The sequence below is a fragment of the Aulonocara sp. 'chitande type north' Nkhata Bay genome, linkage group LG17, assembly GCF_057382095.1.
Source record: "Aulonocara sp. 'chitande type north' Nkhata Bay isolate Kocher_YH1m ecotype deep benthic linkage group LG17, A_spYH_male_GT1.1, whole genome shotgun sequence".
NCBI classification, from domain to species: domain Eukaryota; kingdom Metazoa; phylum Chordata; class Actinopteri; order Cichliformes; family Cichlidae; genus Aulonocara; species Aulonocara sp. 'chitande type north' Nkhata Bay.
The window spans coordinates 29,534,127-29,553,486 of record NC_141360.1 but is presented as its reverse complement, the minus strand read 5'-3'; the positions used below and the strand labels follow the sequence as shown (position 1 = coordinate 29,553,486).

Sequence of the window (19,360 nt, the reverse complement as noted above, 5' to 3'; positions counted from 1 at the left end):
AGAAGGAAACATTAGCATGGTCGCTATCTTGATAGTTAGCTGGAAACTATTTGGTTAGAAATTCAAAGTTTATTGGAATTGAGTTGTTTTAAAACCCACTGACTGGTTTGAGTCACATTTTCTTGTAGACGAATTACCTAGGAACTACTGCATTTTAGTAACGTGGGAGCTGTAACGACACCAGATGTTTAGTTTCTCAGCTAACGGCTATGCTAGCCAATAGCTAACTTATATTTACTTTAAAGCAACTGGTTACTTATATGAACAAAGTTCGTTGTGTCTGTAAACACTGTCCACTTTGTGTTGAGCAGTAGCGCAGACTAAACCAGTTTAATCAATGCTTCCCAGACTAGCGTATAAACTAAGTTGAGAAACTCCTGTCCTCTAGTTGCCGTTTCGCGTTTTGTCACGGTTTCCTGCGGGTTCCGCTGAAACATCTTCTAGCTTCAAAGTGTCTGTTAATAACGGCGGGGCTCCAGACATTGTAAGATAGTAGCTGGCTGATGTGTCCCGTCAGCTGAAGCCACAGACGAGGGATTTTCTCGGTGTGCTGGTTAAAACCAGCCAGAGAAAACTGACACGTAGCTGCAGTTTTCTTGCCCCCTATAATCTGCCATTCATCTCGGTTGTGTGTAACCTATGTTTGTCCATATGTTGCTTAGGGTTGAGTCATGGGAAACTTTATTCAGTGTCAGTTTTTTTTTCTCGTGTATTTTCAGTTTCAGCCTGGGCACTTCTGCTATCTTACTTTGTTTAAAACAATTTTCATATATATAATTGGTACATACAGATCCGTTTAAGCACCTCTCATGATGACAGTTTCATGGTGTGTTTCAATTAAGTCATTTAACATTTGAATGAGCTGACAAAATTAATAAGTTAGTGTTGTTGTTTGTTTGTTTTTTCAACTGCCCTTTGTGGCCCATACAGACCTCCGTACTTGAAACAAACAGACAAAAAACTACTGTCCAATTTCTGCACTCTATTAAAGAATGATGCTTCCCAGTCTTTTAATTTATTTAAATAGGACCAAATCACAACAACAGCCTTTGAAAACACTGAAAGAAGTTGATGCATTATGGTGCATGACAAGAAGTCTGAACAACTGTTTTTTTGTTATGAAGGAGTTTGTATTTGAGAAAGGTGATCAGTGAGTCAGGCAGAAAATTCAGGGTGTAGAGGGGAATGGGTTCGTTCCCCCCCCACAACTGTCTGTTACTCGTTACAGCTACACCTCTGTTTTGCCTTTACTTGTAGGGAGTGGAGTCGGTTAGTGGGAGCACCTTTGATTTGATTTATCTAGAGCAGATCTTAGATCAACAACACCCAGTGATGCTTCCTGCAGACACCCTGGGGAGTTAGCAGATAAAGGTTGTTTGCTCAGATTTGTGTAAATGCCATGGTTGTCAAACCCGACAGGAGGTTATCGTCTGTGCCATCACATGGGCTGATCTCGCCTTGCATTTGAATGACAGTCACCATAGTAACGTAGTACGAAGCTCCTTTCCAGTCAATTGTACAGGCACATTAGCATCCACACTGTTGATTTCCTCTTTTGCTGACTAATTGTATTTAATGTCACACCAATTTAAATAATTCCACAGCTTTTATTCACATCTGTGTGTGTGTGAAATTATTATGGTTTAAGAGCAGAATCTGTGGTGTTTTTAACCAATATTCGTACTTTTGCTTCTGTCGTACCGAACTGACCATTTATATTGTCTTCTTTGCCAGGTCTTGTCAGGCTGTGCCATCATAGTTCGGGGTCAGCCTCGAGGTGGCCCACCCCCAGAGCGTCAGATCAATCTCAGCAATATCCGAGCTGGGGCCTTGGCCCGCCGAGCCGCACAGGGCCAGCCCGACAGCAAGGACACCCCTGATGAGGTGAGTGGTTCTGTTGGTTTGTGTTTATATTTATGTTTGACACATATCAGTGTCAGTATGTTACCAATAATGGTGTGTCGTGGAAAAATCAGAGTCAGTGTGTTAAAGAGTAAGTGCAGGTCATATGCTTAATGAAATTTAAAGGACCTGCATTTGTTGATTTGGCTGGTTTCTCACATAAAGGAAATGTGCACACTTGCTGAGACATTGACCAAATGAATCAAGTCATTTGCATGTGCATCAGGGACATAGCATTAGTACACAATTTTAATTGTTTCAGTGACATATTTAAGAAGGGGCCAGCATTAGTGTGGCTATTTTCATGTCAATACAACACACCTTTATGCTGGTCTTGTGGCTGTGAACCTTGGAGGCTAAAGGAAGTTTAAGCTGTAGGTGGTTCCCCAACATGTTTTATCCAAAAGAAAGGATTGGATTTGTACCTGAGCCAGTATGTCTTTACTATTTGTTTACATCTACTGATACTGACATCTACTGATGAGTCAAATGTCACCTTTTCTTGTCTGCAATGTAGCCATGGGCCTTCCAAGCCAGAGAGTTCCTGCGGAAGAAGCTAATCGGCAAAGAAGTGTGCTTCACAGTGGAATACAAGAATATGCACAGGGAATATGGCATGGTCTACCTGGGGAAAGGTGTAGTGCCATTTCTTAAACTACAATTATGCTTCTTTTTAAAATTGTAACTTTAGTTTGTATTTCTATTATAAAGCCATGTCATTATGTGGAAAACATAGGTTGCTTTTTTTCTAACTCCTGGGACCTCCCTAGGAACCGGATGCCCTGCCTTTCTTTTTACCCTTGCAATTTTCTGATGGTACATTGCGGTAGACTAGTGATGGTAATACATTTTCTTTGTCTTTCTTTTTATTTTAGACACAACAGGTGAAAACATTGCTGAGTCCTTAGTGTCCGAAGGCCTTGCCACAGTCCGCAGGGAAGGATTCAGAGGGAACAAGTAAGATTTTTGGTTCTATTCTTTCTGTTATGTATTAGTGTTTGTTTTAAGAGTTTCATTTTTTATGATTTTTGGAATCTTAAACATAGTTGTTTTTTTTAACCAGTTGGGAGACTTTTTTTTTTTTTTGCATGTAGCTTCTGTGTATGTTTTAATTATGTTGAGAAAAAAAAGGCACCATAGCATTGCAGCTGTGTAAAAGTAATTGTCATAAAAGTATGTAAGTATGTAGTTGAGATCACAGGCATGGCTGACACATGATTAGACAGTACTCGTGAATACTTCTCGTGGGACACGATGTCAACACGTTTAGGTGTTGCTGCCCATCCGATCCCATTGCATTGTGGCTGATGCAGAATTTATAATAAGAGTTTAAAAAGTACACTTACTGGATAATATATGTATTTTTTTTAAATCAGAATATTTGAAAAACAAATCACCCATAATGAGTAATAAACTTTTCTGTTATTGTTTAAAAAGTGCAGTATGTAAGTGAGGGAAGACACCTGCAGAAATAAGATTCAAGAAAACTATCCACTCACAATGAGTTCTTCGACTGCTTTCAAGAATGTTTTGTTTATACAACATATGTTTGGGATGTGATATGGTTAAAATGTCAGGGTGATGGTAGCAGGAGTTACTCGAGTCTGACAAGGTCAGTGCAGACGGCCTATTCAGAAAGACCAGATAGAAATGTACCTGATACATCCTTCTTCTGTGCTCAAATTGTTTTGAGGCTTGTTTTGTCTTGTCTTGTCTGGTTATTGATTATAATTGTTGCATCAATGAGTGCTCTACATCTCTAAACCCTATGTTACGTCTATGAAAGCTGTAGCTTGGTAGTGAAAGCAAAAGTAAATAATTACTCAGAATCTTCTCCAGCCAGATGACAGCACAGCAGGTCTAGACCTGATCCAAGTTGGTAATTTCACAATTCTAATGAATGGTTTTGTTTTTTTCAAAGACATGGTCTAATTTGATCTGGATGGATATAAGATATCCTTTATAAGATAAAGATGTCATCTATGTGCAGAGACTAAAACTAGGAACTAGAAACTAAAATGAGGATGTTTTAAAAATAATGTGGCCATTTGTTTTATTAACTGAGAGAAACATTACTGGCATCATCAGTCTGCTAACATGACAGCATTGTCATTCAGACTGGGTCACTTTTAGTCCTTTCAGCTTCATTGCTTACATGCAAATGATCCGTGGCAACATGCATTATATAACACTGGCTCCAGTAAAGAGTAGACAGACTTTCAAACATTAGGTCTTTATGGCTTTGTCATCAAGACAAAACGAAAGTGTGTATGTTTATACAACAGCGCTTTAAGACAGGGAAATCAGAAGCATACAAGAGATGAATGTTTTTATCTAAATGACGAGGTAGAACGTTAGGGTGTACATGCTTTTGCCACTTAGGGTGTTCTCCAAGGTGGTTGGCATCTCAAAGATACACGAGAGACATGTTCAGTCCCAGTCTTGTGCATTTTATCTGCTGCTGTGACTGCAGGCGGTTTAGATGTTTGCTGTGCTGAAAGTGACTGAGCACCCTGGTAACTTTGCCATAACAGTAGCATAGACTATCCTATGATGTCAGATGTAGTAACATTTTTGCATACATGAAGCTTTCAGGTGGCATCTGCATAGAGTGCGTGCTATGTGCAATTTTAGTTGGTTGTATTTTATGTGTTAGGGTGCCATAATCAAATATGTTGGCACAACAAACCATAAGTGGGTCATTATATATGTAACTGATATTGTAGATTTGTTCCACTTAAAGATTGCCGGCTCAGTCAGTGCTATTAAAGTAATTTTGATGTCAGAGAGTTTAATTTGCATCTAAACACTTCGCACTTGGAACAGGGAGGAAATCACTTTTGGCAACATGAGGTAATCTTCTTGCTAAGGCTTATCGCAGTACAAAACTGGAAAATCCGTAGGGAGATATACATAAGTCCTCAACTAGTTAGACTGTAGAGAATTGAGATGGAGCCAAAGTATCCCAGATGGTGGCAGCATTACCCTGCTGCTATATCAGTGTCCCTCTGAAACTCTTTTCTGCCACATTGCCCTTAGGCAGTAATTCTCTAAATACACTTGCACATGCAGAGCTATAGGACAGAGTGCTGTATATCCCCCCCAGTGGCAGTATTTGCACATTACACACATTACAAGCAATTTGACTCACGCTGCTACATTTATATCTTCCAATATGAACAGAGATGATGTGACTATTTTGCAACTAATGACCTATTTCAAGCATTCTGCGCAATGGCCTAGAACAAGCACTAATGTAAATTATGCTTAAAGTGTAAGCTGGCATCATTTGGCCAAAGGGGGAACCCATTATTCAGGAAGGACTCGAGGCCTCAGTTTTTTGCGAGTGCACTAACCAACAGTATCATTGCTCTTCATGACTGGCTACATTGATCATACAAACTATGGTGTGATAATTATGGAGCTGATGATAATGATGATGGCTTTGGACAGTGCAGTTAAACATGTGCTCAGAAACTGAAGCTGCAGCTTAGCCTGTTCACAAATTTGGTGCACAGCAGTACACCGTGTTAGGATGGTACTGTATTTAATGACACTTTTTGTAATGCTACCAGCGCCATTTATAAGAAAACTATGACTATTCTGTTTTTTTTCCTTTCTTTTTCTCCTTTAGAAGTTAGAATTGAAATATGTGTTTAGCTTTCATATCGAAGCTAACAGATTCATCATTTGAATGATTTTTGCTTTGACTTGATCAGTCGTAGAAAATGCTGTCTGTAGTGCTTAACCATAAGGGGACTGTATTGAGTTCAGTCATCAGTCTCGTCTTTTTAGTGTTGCATCTTAGCCTCTGTCACTATGTCTGCCTGCTTTTTCTTTGTAAATTGGTAATCTGTTTACAAAGAAAAGCTAGACCCTGAAAATTGGTTAGATTCCAGTGTGTTGCACTTTCCTTGTGAAATATTAAAGCCACAGGATGAAGGGGGAGCTCGACTTATTGGTTTATAAAGCCCACCCATCAGAGCCCCCCCCCCCCCCTCCCGTTGCTTCTTTTTAACTGGAGCCCCAGAGGAGTACTGGTTGAGGGGTGTAACTGTCTGAGGGATAAGCTGTTTTTCTTCTAGGTCTCACTATTCACAGGGAGTGGAACCCTTCCAGTCAAGTACACCAGGGAACACGACTTACTATAACCTCTTCGAACTGTATGAAGACTAGAGGGAACCGTTTACTAAAGTTCCGCATTTTTGTATCTGTGTATGGTATTTTGGGTTGCACAAGGGAGACATGAGGTGATGAAAGATTTAGCCTACAGCATGTTCAAATATAAGGGAATTGGAAAGCTTCTCCTTGGCCCTTGTTTCTCCAGCAGTCTTGCTCAGTATTTCGCTCTCTCACCCGTCAATATCTGTTTTGATTTGAAGTAGTGTTGGTTGGAAGAGTTGCTGACCTAAAAAGAAAGCGGTCTATTTGGAGACATGGATAAGTTTGCTATCGTCTTCCTCCACACATGAAGTTATTTCTATATCTTAACCAATCTCTGCTTATGAGTTGCTCTCCTTTTATTTTGTGGCTTTATTATTTTTCTTCAGTCTGCATTCCTTGATTGCATTCTTAGTTTCTCTTTCTGTATCTTTGTAGGTTTCTGTTCCCGTCTGGTTCTTAAATACTAAGTAGCTTAAACAAAATGGACTTCTTACAGAAAAGTTTCACCATTGTTGCTCAGTAAGCAAGAAACTGTTTCAATTCAATCTGAAGTTTGTAGCTAAATCAGTGTAGAGGGGAAAGTGAACTTGACTGCATTTTGGGCGCGTGGCCAAAAGCCCAATTAAGTGCACACAGCTGGAGATGGGGGGGGGGGGGGGATATTGTGTGTCCGTATGTGTGTGGCATTTTAAATGCGAGCCACTTTGTTGGCTCTGCAAAGTGAAGCAAGATGCGAAAAATTTCAATTTCTCTGTTTATTTTTAAAAACCTCTTGTCACAGACCGCAACTCCCAGTCGGTCGGCCTTTGCTTCTTGGAAAAACAAAAACCCGCCGGCCAATTGAAGTTCTGAATAATTAAAGTTGTGCGAGGCCTCTCAAATGGCATTAGGCTGCACAATTTAGGAAGCCAGCATGGAATTAATTATGGCGTTTGTAGCCAGCTGCGTGGCTGCTTTTGAAGGAGCTGTTAAACACTGTTATTGTCGCTTCACAAAATGCTCAGATACATTTTTAAGCAGTTGTAATCTGGTCATCAGCTGGTTGCCAATAATACAAGAGTGCAGTTTTTTTTGGAACCGGCACTTAATTTAACAAAGCTAAAAACCATTGCAAGCACATACGGTCCTTTTCTTTTTTTTAATTATCACTTTTGCATAGCTTGTGACAGTTTTGTTGTGTGGGAATAAAAAACCTCCAGTTGGGGCTGTAGTTCTGTGAATTTGCGATGAAGCCAACATGACAGAAGTCAGTTGTTGTAATTGTAGTTATTGTTATGGTAATTTTTTGGCCTACTGGTATAGAGCTTTGAATCGACAGCCGGCATAAGAGAAGCATGTTGAACTTAACAAGGGTAGCGACTCTACAATCAAAACCTTTTCCTGCTTGTTAAATACAATGTGTGTGTGTCTCTCTAACCAGTGTGAAATTAATTGCAGCTTGTTAACACGCTGAGCCAGTGGTGGTTGTCAGAACGGTTTTATGGTGCTCAAAGACCCGCTAATCTTTGTAGGTGCTGTTTGTAACATGTAACAATATTTAACTCAAGCTGTTACAGCTTTAATGCACCTGTGTTCTTTAACAGAAATCATTTAAATTTCAAGGTTGGTGAGAAGCCACATATAAAGTAGTGCCGCAGTGGCAAGGTTTCATGCTGCATTGCGTTTTCACCGAAGGGAATCTTTTATAGTTGCCATGGAGTTTTTCGTTTTGGTCTCGCGGTTTGTTAAAATTAGAGAAACTCAACTGCCCCTGCAGTGATGAGCCCACACACTGCGGCTGCATTCAAGTTCTCATAGAATAGAGGGCTTGTCAATTGGCAAAATATCTCTCCCATAGTTTTCCACATATTTAAAATTGCATCACAAAGCTCATATAGAGAAAAGTTAGCGATGTTATTTCTTGCATATACATTTAGCACCATACAGATTTTACAGCTTTAAGAGCAGTCAAAATTTTGAAAAGTGTTTTTTGTGGGTGTTCATTTTTTGGTTTTGGTTTTTTCAGTCCAGAGCAGGCCAGACTGTGTGACTTGGAGGACCAGTCAAAGGCCTCTAAGAAGGGTTTGTGGAGCGAGGGTGGTGGCGCGCAGACTATCCGCAACATCAAGTACACCATAGAGAATCCCCGCAACTTTGTCGACTCCTTGCACCAGAAACCTATCAATGGTAAGGAATATTAGATGGACTTTTACCTCACTCTTGAAAAATGAATGTTTGGCCTATGAAGAAAAACAATACATGAAAATGTAAAAAGAGATTACATACATAACCTCTGTTTGTTTATTTGGATCATGGGCCTCATGAGCACTACATGTTGAATTGTACTAAATAACTTTAGAGCAGGAAAGTTTGGGCAGTGCTGTTTTTTCCCTTTAATATTGTGATCTGTAAGATTCTTCAGAAAAACTGATCTTATTTAAAGTTAAGACTCTTAGATCATATCTTTATAAGGCAGCAGAAATCAGTTGATGTGGGCTTGGATGTTTTGTCCTGAATATCCACTTCATGGCATGTAAGGGCACACACTGTCTCGCTCTTCACCAGCTCATTCCTTTGGCCCTCATCTCGACCTATTCGAGGTGTAATGTGCCACTCTATTTCGAGAAGAGTGCCGGTAACAGTGGTTAAGCTCATTTCACCACCCTTCTGCGGAATAGAAAAATGAACAAGGGGCACTTTTTCTTTCTTTCATTTCTTATTCTTGCCATTTATGAGAATCTCAGGGCTATTTTAAAATTGGAGGCAGCAATCCAGTTGAAGTATTCTACACACAAAAAATAGCTGTTTAAAAATGGGTATGCCAGTTTCTCTCATCTGCTCATGCTACTCCCTGTTCCCATTGACATGCATGTAACACCTGTACATTCACATGTTCTATAGAGAGAAACCTTTAAGACACTGAGTGAGCCGATCGCAGAAGATTATTTAGGTGTGAAATTCCTTTTTTTAACAGTTACCTAAAAACCTGTCTAGATTAAATGCCCCTGCATTGAAGTCTGTTGTAATGCATATAAATTGGTTGTTTTTTTCCCCCCCACACAAAGAATTATGAAAGAAGTATGTACTGGGAAATTATGAAGCATACATTCAAGCTGACCACAGTCAAAGTGCTTTATTCATGTAGTGTCAGTTCAACAACAAAAGTGATCTCAAGGGAGTTTAAATTAGAGGTGGGAATCACCATACATCCCACGATACGATATTATCACAATACTTAATGCACGATACGATATTATTGCAATTTTTTAAAAATATTTTGCGATATTCAGATTCTGTACATAAAGGTAAACTTTATCAATATTCATTTTATCTAATAACAAAGTCTCACACTCAGTCTTTCTCTTATTTCAGTCAGTTTTATTGTTGACAAACTGAACGGTTTGTATTACAGTCTAGTCCAACTTAACTGAATGCAACCATCTGGTACAATTAAATGGTAAATGGCCTGTATTTATATAGCGCTTTTCTAGTCCCTAAGGACCCCAAAGCGCTTTACATATCCAGTCATCCACCCATTCACGCACACATTCACACACTGGTGATAGCAAGCTACATTGTAGCCACAGCCACCCTGGGGCGCACTGACAGAGGCGAGGCTGCCGGACACTGGCGCCACCGGGCCATCTGACCACCACCAGTAGGCAACGGGTGAAGTGTCTTGCCCAAGGACACAACGACCGAGACTGTCCAAGCCGGGGCTCGAACCGGCAACCTTCCGATTACAAGGCGAACTCCCAACTCTTGAGCCACGAACCACGAACGATTATAGCTATTCTGAACTATGCAATTTGTGAAAACTATGCAGCCCCTTCAGCAACTGAAGAATTTGAAAGTAAATTAAAACAAAATATAATTTTACATTTTACATAATGTAAAATTACATAATTTTACATTAAATAAAAAAGTTTTAAACTAAAATATCGATTTCTGCTGTACCTGTATCAATACATTATTAGCAAACAAAGTATCACGATACTACACAGTATCGATTTTTTTTCCCCCACCCCTAGTTTAAATTATAAGGTAAAAACACCAATCATCAGACAGTCCCCCATGAAGTGACATGTGGTGACAGTGGAGAAGAAGAACTCTTAACAAGGAAGAGCAGACAGACAGAACAGGCTCTCATTTTTTTGCAAATACTCGAAATAAAGAGGATTAAAAAACAGACTGCGAGAGACAGTGGATTAAAGCTGGTTAATTATAACTTTAGTATTATTATTATCATTGTTATTATTTCAAGCAGTTTTGTATTCTTGATTATTTACATGACTCTTCATTAGCTTATCATACATTTATTAAACAAAAGTGTGTTTTATAAGATAATTTGTTGGCATTTTTGCCTTTGTTGGATAGTGAAACAGTGAAGATAGACAGGAAGATGAGGAAAGAGGGGTGCAAGACATGCTGCAAAGGGCCACGGGCGGGACTCAAACCTGGGCTGCTGCTCTCTGAGCTAAATGGGCGCCTAACAAAAGTGTCTTTTAAAGGGTTTAGTTCATTCATACACAACTTAGAGAAAAGGTAAATAATACAGAACACATAATTTAAAAAAAAAAAAGCGAATTAATTGCTCTATTACCACACTATGGCGTGAAGGAGAGGTGAATGAGACGTCCCTCTGCAGCCTGAACTTACAGCGCTTTCTAAATTCAAGATTGTTCAGAGTCACCTGACCTAGCCCCCAACTTCAAGGTTTATAAAAGAAAAAAGTTTTAAGGTTAGTGCGTCTGTCTCCTGAGCTCACATGAGAAGCTGTTTCCAAAGGTTAGGTTTGTGATGAGAAAAGCTCTTAAATTCAGTTCTCAATTTAACATTAGAAGAGATGGTAATATGGGAGAAATGTGATCTCCTTTTTCCGGTTAGTACTTTTTGTACAGCATGTTGAGTCAACTAAAGATTTTTAGGACAACCAGATGACTGGGAATTACAGCAGTGAAAATAAGTAATGATAGAGTAGTTTTTCAGCGTCCCTCCGAAACAGGATGTTCCTAATTTTGACAGCATTGCACAGATGAAAGAAGGTATTTCTAGTGATTTGTTAAATGTGTGTATCAGGGAACATATGCTGGTCAAACTTGACTCCAAGATTCCACAAAGTTGTCATATCATGTTAATTATATTTTTTGCAAAATCATTCGAAGCAGCAGTTTATGAACACGATGTTACTTTTAAGGGTGTGAAAAGTATTCCAGTTCATTTTAACCAACATGAGCTCAAACTGATCACAGCCTTTTGATGTCAAAAAGAAGGAAGTGTTCTTCCTTTAAATCTAGAGTAGTGGGTTTTGGATGAAATGTGACTTTGATGTGGAGTTCAGTCTGTGACTTTCTCCTCTCAGAGGACAACTCTTTTCAGTCACACTGTTCATTAAATCATTGGGTTGTGTGTGCCTGGTTCCTGTTTTGAGTTCAATAACAATCACTCATTGAGCTTTCTAAAAGCAATTGGATTGCACCCTGGATCACTAATAATTCACTCCTAGATTTCCATCTTTTAAACTCTACATTTTCCTAAGCCAGCAGTTGCGTGATTTAGTTTTGTGTAGTTCACAACAGTTACATTTAACTTTAAGAACTTGAGGTATTTAAGCACATCATAATTTGACACACAATCTTTGATTTTACATTATGTTGTCTCTTCTCCCTTTAGCCATCATCGAGCACGTGCGGGATGGAAGCGTTGTTCGTGCCTTGCTGCTCCCAGACTACTATCTGGTCACTGTTATGCTGTCTGGTATTAAGGTAACCACCACTTATTTGCTGCACATACAATTACATGTTACATAGTGTGGTTTTATTTGCTTTAAACAATTAAGTCTCTGCAGTTTCTGCAAGGAGATTGAAGTAACAACATGTAGTTAAATAAAAGCCACCCAGCTATTTTTTTTGGTGGTTTTTGACGGTTCCTTCCAAAACCCCCACCCTTTTTTATTTCTTTTTTTTTTACATAAGTAATGTCTCTTTCTGTCACTTCCTTTAGTCTGTTTATTCTAGCAGTGGTGTTCTTGCACATTTGCCCATCAGTCTCTTTCATCAATTCCAGCTTTGCCAATGGATCACTTAAGATAAATAATGTTTTTCATCCCCCACTTGAAGACATTTCATTCATTTCAAGGTGTTCTTCGCCTCATTGTTCAAAGACTTGTCTGCTTGTGTTGCCCATGGCGCTTATATTTGTCTGGTATTTTGCCACGCTTCAGACATGATTAGAGATAACATGCACATCAAGGTGACAACAGTTAAGAAGACGGCAGGCACAGTGAAAAGAGTTTCTTGCAAAGTGTATTTAATCAGTTATACATTTTAATGCACAAATACTTGGAAAACATACACTGATTAGTGCATGGGTAATCTATATTTCTTTTTCCGTTTCTCTTCCTCTCAGTGTCCCACATTCAAGAGGGAAGGAGATGGTACAGAAACGCCAGAGCCATTCGCAGCAGAGGCCAGATTCTTCACTGAATCCCGTCTTCTTCAGCGAGACGTTCAAATCATCCTGGAGAGCTGCCCCAACCAGATCATACTGGGCACCATCCTTCACCCGGTAAAACACCGGAATCAGTACCTAGTGGTGACATTGTTAATTCTTGGCTTTTCGTTTTATTCCTTTTGGGTTTTTTTTGACCGTGCTCATTTGATTTTGTCTCAGAATGGTAACATCACAGAACTCCTGCTGAAAGAAGGGTTTGCACGCTGTGTGGACTGGTCCATGGCTGTTTACACCCAGGGAGCTGAAAAACTCAGAGCTGCTGAACGGTACGCAACAGAAAATACATTTTGACACAAGCCAAATTCGATTTAATCACCTGTTTTTTGTGTTTTCCAGCCAACTGGATATTTCTAGTCACTTGATTAAATCATATCTCCTGATATCTGACTAATGATGAGTATTTTATGTTTTTATTTTAAATTTTATTTGTCGTTGTCTTTCCAGATCTGCTAAAGAGCGCAAGGTTCGGATCTGGAAAGACTATGTGGCGCCGACAGCCAACTTGGATCAGAAGGACAGGCAATTTGTAGCTAAGGTGAGGACTTAAAGTGGTAATTTGTAGTCTTATTAAGAAGGGGCTTGTTATGAGGATCATTTTGCTTCATCGGGGGGGGAGCGAGAGCATGTGTAGTATGTAAATCTTTGTGCATGACATGAAGGCATTGTTAAGTATGTGTAAGACTTAAATTTGGTTGTAAAAGGAAGCGAGAAAGGCAGCTTCACTTGGATTCACAAGTTGATGCCTTCTGCTGCATTTCCAATTTTCTCTCGGTATCGCAGCAAAAGCACGAGCACTCTGATGCTTGTAATGAATTATCTCTTCCTGACACTTCTTGCTTTCACGTTTACACACCCCAATGAATATATAGGGAGAAAAGATCCCCTCAGTAAAGGTACAAGGAATGCTTAACAGCAACCTTGAAGCAATCCCCAGGCAAATTAGTGCCAAATTGCTGGCGTGTGCTGTAGCAGCGGCACAGAACGACCCCAAAAGCCAACAACTAGAGATATTAGCTTTGGAGGTTATTGGCCCGGCCCTCGGGAGAAAAGAAACATCCATAATATCAAGTACAGTGGGAGTGCAGTCCATCCTAAATGTCAGCACATACCGGTTCAAACCAAATAAGATTGACTCCTTGATACATTTGGTAATATAGCTTAACCTTGTTGTCACAATGAGATAACACATTACAGGGCACTTTAATGCAGTAAAGCAACTCTAGCCTTAAAGCGTCAGCTTTAAATGTGGCCCCTTCTGAGCATTTTGGCTAGTTGCCCCCATACCTTCCCCTTAGTAAATATATATATTTTTCTCTCTGGAAACGCTTAATAAAAAGAAAAAAGTTGAGCCTTTTGGAAGTTTCTTTTGTCTGCATTTGCTCCCTCCAGACCCCAAACTTTTAAGACCCTTAAAAATTCATACCCGGCCTAAGGGTTACATAAAAGGTGTTGCTTTGGCAATCTGCTTACAGAATGAATTTGATAAACTGCACAAGCATATAGAAGGCACCAAAAGAAAACTATGAGCATGTATATTTTTTTTCCTGAGTCAGAGGGAAGAGGATTGAGAGAGGATAAAACATTTATATTATCGGTGCGAGCTGCGTTTAGATCTCTGTGAACCCCCTCAGTAAAAGAGGGCTGAATGTGGGCAGTGTGCAAGTGAGGGAACATTTGGTGGTGAGCTCAGGGGAGTGTATGAAAAGCAGGCACAGAGAATATAAAAAAGTGAGAGGTAGAGGGTTAAAGAAGACACTGAAAGGGTAGGTTTGTGTGGATGTGTATAGGATGAAAAGGAAATGAGTAGTCAGTCTTTTTTTCTTTTTATTTATTTATTTATTTTGGCCTCCTGCAGTGCACTGCTCATGCCCCCAGTTAAACTTTGATGCACTTTTGAATTTTTTCTCAGGATGTTTCTTTGTCCTTTACTTACCTTGCAGCTTAAGCTTGCTCAGTGTCAGCTGCTGCTATGTTAGCCAGTTTATTTGGGCATTAGTTTAGATATCGTACTTTGTGGATGTGGTGACTCGTCTGGGTGATCTCCTTTAAAGTGCAACTTCTTTCTATAACTTAAATGCTGTCTGTTATAGCTTGCAAAGTAATTCCAGTGAGTGATAAGCCTCTGAGATGGCAGGAGGACCACGCAGGTCTAAAAATGTTCCCTTAAAAATTGATTTGATGGAAAGTGTCTTGTTGACCCTGCAGCTAGTTGAACTGTTTTAACGCTAAGTACATACCGGGCAGGCTAAAGTTACGCAGGCCCGTCACTCCCCTTCTGCACTCGTCCCTGTTACTTTTGTCGGCACCTAATGCTGCAGTGCAGCCACTCTCACAAGGACACTTTTATCCATCAATCCCATCATCATACACTCCTCCCCTCTCCTCATCCACTCTGCTTTTCACTTCTTATTACCTGAGTGATGGATAGAGTGGAGAGACGCAGCGGGTCCAATCCCCACAAGTCAATCCTGCTGACGCATCTTCCTTTTTGACTGTCTCGACTCTTTCTCCCCCTCCTCTGCTGGGACTAAAGAATAGGAATGTAGGCCATGTCCCAATAGTACCCCCTTTCTCCCCCAGTTAACCACTGACTTGCAAGGTGATAGACAAAGGGTGACATACTGTAAAGCCCTTTGCCAAGCTCATCAGCGGCTTGTCAGGAAGACTGCTGGTGATGAGCTCATCCAAATCCATAAGAATCATATGTATAAGGTATCTGGATTTACTGCTCTCCAGCTGGGAGTTTTAGTAGTTGCATAAAGATTTTCTGATCGGTGTTGGGAGTAAAAAGGCTTATGCGTGTGCTGTTAAATGTAATGAGGCATAGGTGCAAAATACAATTAGTAAGTATGGCTTAATACTGTGTGTAAGACAGAAAGGTGACATGTGCACTGCCTTTAAACCAAGTCAGACAAACTGGGCTTAATATCTGACAGCTTCTTAAAATAACAAAACAAAATGACACATTTGGAGAGAAAGGCTTGCAGGTTAAACTCTAAAGTTGAGCAGCAGTAAAGTAAGAAAACAAAAAAACATCCCTGCTAGAGCAGGGGTGGGCAATCTCAGTCCACGAGGGCCGGTGTCTCTACAGGTTTTAGATGTGTCCTCGAACCAACACAGCTGATTTAAATGGCTAAATTAGCTCCTCAGCATTTCTTGAAGTTCTCCAGAGGCCTGGTAACGAACTAATCATGTGATTCAGGTGTGTTGACCCAAGGTGAGATCTAAAACCTGCAGGGACACCGGCCCTCGTGGACTGAGATTGCACACCCCTGGGCTAGAGTCCCTCTAAAGCAGGGGTTGGGAACTCCAGGCCTCGAGAGCCGGTGTCCTGCAGGTTTTAGATCTCACCCTGGGTCAACACACCTGAATCACATGATTAGTTCATTACCAGGCCTCTGGAGAACTTCAAGACATGTTGAGGAGGTTGTTTAGCCACTTAAATCAGCTGTTTTGGATGAAGGACACATCTAAGGACACCGGCCCTCGAGGCCTGGAGTTCCCTACCCCTGCTGTTTAGTGTTTTTGTTTAACAGCATTGTGCAAATTAAGTGCTTGTCATATCTATGTGATATGCTTGTTATCCCTATATGCAGCTTTGATAGCATTTAAACCTTTATGTTAAACCATGGCATTTGGATCAAATCCACTGGTGTCCACATGGAACACAGTGCATTGGTGATGTGAGGCAAGTAATGACCAAGTCCTGGCTAAGCCCACACGTGGCCATGTGGTTAAAACCAACTGAATAAACGTGAGAGTCAACCAGCACTTTCCCCGATAGTAGCCAAGATTCTCCTTGCGCTATGACTGATCTTGACCACTGCAGATGTCATGTCATTACTAGGCAGAGGGTGGCAGTAGATCCCCACCGTTCGAGTAGCAGAATAGACCAGTGAGTCATGCTGCCAGCCTGTTTGTCTCTTCTGCCTGCTCGCTCAACCCTCGTGGCAGCTAACTTTCCAAAGAGTTTTTGCTCTATTTTTCGATCTATTCTCCATCTTTTCCTCTGTCTCTGTTCCTGTGATATTTGCTGTGAGATTACACTCTATCTCCCTGGCTCGCTCCAGCTTTCTGTTCGTCTATCTTGGTGTGTGTTGATCTGTCCTCCTTCGCCTCGCTCCTCTCACCTCCTCCAGCTGATAATTAGCCAGTAAATGCTGAGCCATTTTTATTCTGCTCCCGCCACGTTCTCTCTCTTGCACTTTATTTACTTGGGCAGGCCACAAAATGACCTTGTTACAGTGTGAATGCATGTAGGCTGGTATGTGTGCGCGCGTCTATGTGCACGCACGCGTCCCCTCGCACTTACTCATTACACCTCTCCCCTTCTCCGTCTCTCTCCCTCCTGCTCCCTAAGTCTCTGTATCTCTCCCACTCAGCTCAGTGATTAGTGTATGATGTATTTTGGCTGCTTTTGCAGGCAGCCTATTTAGCATGTGGGCTGGTCTAATTTCTGTTCTCTGGTGGCAAAATGCAACGGCAGTCTGATTTGTTTTCATGGAATAATGAATCTCCCAATGAGCCTAATATACCTGGATTTGTGTCTGCAGTATCGACATAAAGTTTCAACTTTTTCTCAGTTTTTGGTTGGTTTGTTTTTCTACCACAGCTGCAGCCACACAAACACCCACGCAGTCCAAATTGTGGTTGATACATCGCTCAGACCTGCATCTCTCATTTTGAGGACTTTTGTGCCCGGCCTACATATGAACTCCACTTTGAGTGATGATGAGGCCATTTAATGCATGTGTGGGTGGCTACATGTGTAGGGCGATTGATTTCTCAGTCTGTTGCAAGTGGCCTACTTAAAGGCTCTGGGTTTGGATGCCTTCTCCGTCTAAATCACATTATACCCTCAATCTGTCTTCCAACTAAAGTGAGCACATTGGACGCCACATATATAGACTGTGCTGTGTTAGAAATATTTGCTTCACCCTTCATTTTTAATGACTTGACATGAGTACACATTTCTCTGAGATTCATAATTTATCATCTATGTCAGTAGATTTCAGATTTCCCTCTGAAGTTCTGAGTGCTTTTGTGATGTTCTGTCATTGGGAAGAAATGCTGTAGTTCTAAGCTATCACTTTTGAACATCCACACATACTTCTGAACTGTACTTCCCTAAACTCCCATTGGAACAGAGAGAAATAACATTTAAATGCCAGACATAAATTAGTCTGTGTATTTAGTTACACTTCTAAAGGTCTGCAGAACAAAATGCTGCCAGCCAGTAGTCGAGTAGACAACTGCGTAATGCTCTGCCAGTCTATCTTAAACACGATGTTTGTGGTTTAGAGCTTTTTTTCCACACGCACTCTTGTCTCCCTCCTCTACCCTCCCTCCTTGCCTGCTGTCAATCCCCCAGATTGCAGAACGTCCTCGCCCTGTCCTCCAAACCTAGCTGGCCTACTGGGATGCCTTAGCTTGCTAACTTACTCATTCACTCAAGGATCGCTCTTTCTTACCTCCCTCTTGTTGCCTCCTGCTCATGACAGCACACAGTGTGCTCTGTCACTCTCTCTCTGCCTTTGAACAGATCTCTTCCTCTCCATTTATCCTTTACCTGCTCCTTCACTTCCCATCTTTCTGTCAGTCTATCTGCTTACTCACTCAACAAAATGCAATGCCATTCTTTTTCTTACTCCAGCACCCCCACTGCCCTGCACATAGGTTTGTAATTACCCCAAGGTTTTAAGTCTTTGGACCCTTAAATTGATTTCTAATTGAGTTTCATGTTCTTATTTTTGTGCTGTATGCTCACCTAATCACATTCCCGAAGTTTTTTTTTTTTTGGGTGGTGGTTTTTATTTTAATCGTTCCCGCTCCTCTGTTCTTCTATTCCTTGTAGGTGATGCAGGTGGTCAACGCTGACGCCATGGTGGTCAAGCTCAACTCTGGCGAATACAAGACCATCCACCTGTCCAGCATTCGGCCCCCAAGGAATGAGGGAGAGGTACAAAAAAAAAAAAAAATCTATCTGCTTTTAAAGTTTGCACAGCTTTGCTTGCAATGAGGAGCTACTTGAAATTGAAGGAGTGAGTGAATGTAGTTGAATGAGTGAGAGCTTTGTGGTCAGCCAGCATCTGGTGTCAAGGTATTTTCCACCTAAGCTTAGTTACTTAAAAGCTGCACAACTATAAATATCTGTCCGCCTCTTTGTGTTCTCGTGGCCTCTCTTCTTTTCTTGCACGTCAGTCTAAATTCTTTCCAAAAGACTGTGGATTTAAGTCTGACCACTTGGTGGCGCCCCTGCAGTTGGGGCATAAGCAGATACAGTGAAACAGTAGTACACACCCAGTGGTTGCAGCACTGCAGAGAGTGAGGCAGATCGATTTTTTTTTTTCTTTTTTCTTTTTCCCCTTCCACACTCGCTTTCCTCAGAATCACTTCAAGACTGAAAACACACAAGTACATGCTTACACACGTATACTTGGGGACACCTGGGAAAAATACTAATTGATACAATATATGGTGTCCTTAAAAGACGAAACAAAACAAAGACTGCAATGACCTGGAGTCTGTTGTGCTCGATGTCTCTCATTCCTTACCTCCTGAGCACTCATCAGGGAAATTAGTGTTGGAGATGAAATCTTTTGCATTACTGTGCAACAAAAACATGCATTGCTTATATTTCCAGGTGAATGACGTGCATTTATTTTTGAGAAAGAACCAATCAAAGCATTTTATTTGACTGCGCTTACTTATCACAGGTTTGACCATCGTGCTTTCAGTCAGCACACCGTTTCGTGTCATATCCTTTTATATAAGCTTGTATTACATTTTCCTCCTCTAAAGG

The 19,360-nt window shown here is 40.7% G+C and overlaps 1 protein-coding gene across 1 annotated transcript in view; it reads left to right on the top strand.

Moving 5' to 3' along the window:
* The window catches only part of snd1 (staphylococcal nuclease and tudor domain containing 1), a 175,726-nt gene that overhangs the window by 519 nt on the left and 155,847 nt on the right, over positions 1–19,360 (top strand). The window contains exons 2-10 of the mRNA XM_086269026.1: positions 1,735–1,884; positions 2,420–2,537; positions 2,778–2,859; positions 8,072–8,232; positions 11,719–11,810; positions 12,454–12,612; positions 12,718–12,824; positions 13,003–13,093; positions 18,413–18,517. Coding sequence (XP_086125152.1) covers positions 1,735–1,884; positions 2,420–2,537; positions 2,778–2,859; positions 8,072–8,232; positions 11,719–11,810; positions 12,454–12,612; positions 12,718–12,824; positions 13,003–13,093; positions 18,413–18,517 — 1,065 coding nt within the window. The remainder of the gene's footprint in view (positions 1–1,734; positions 1,885–2,419; positions 2,538–2,777; positions 2,860–8,071; positions 8,233–11,718; positions 11,811–12,453; positions 12,613–12,717; positions 12,825–13,002; positions 13,094–18,412; positions 18,518–19,360) is intronic.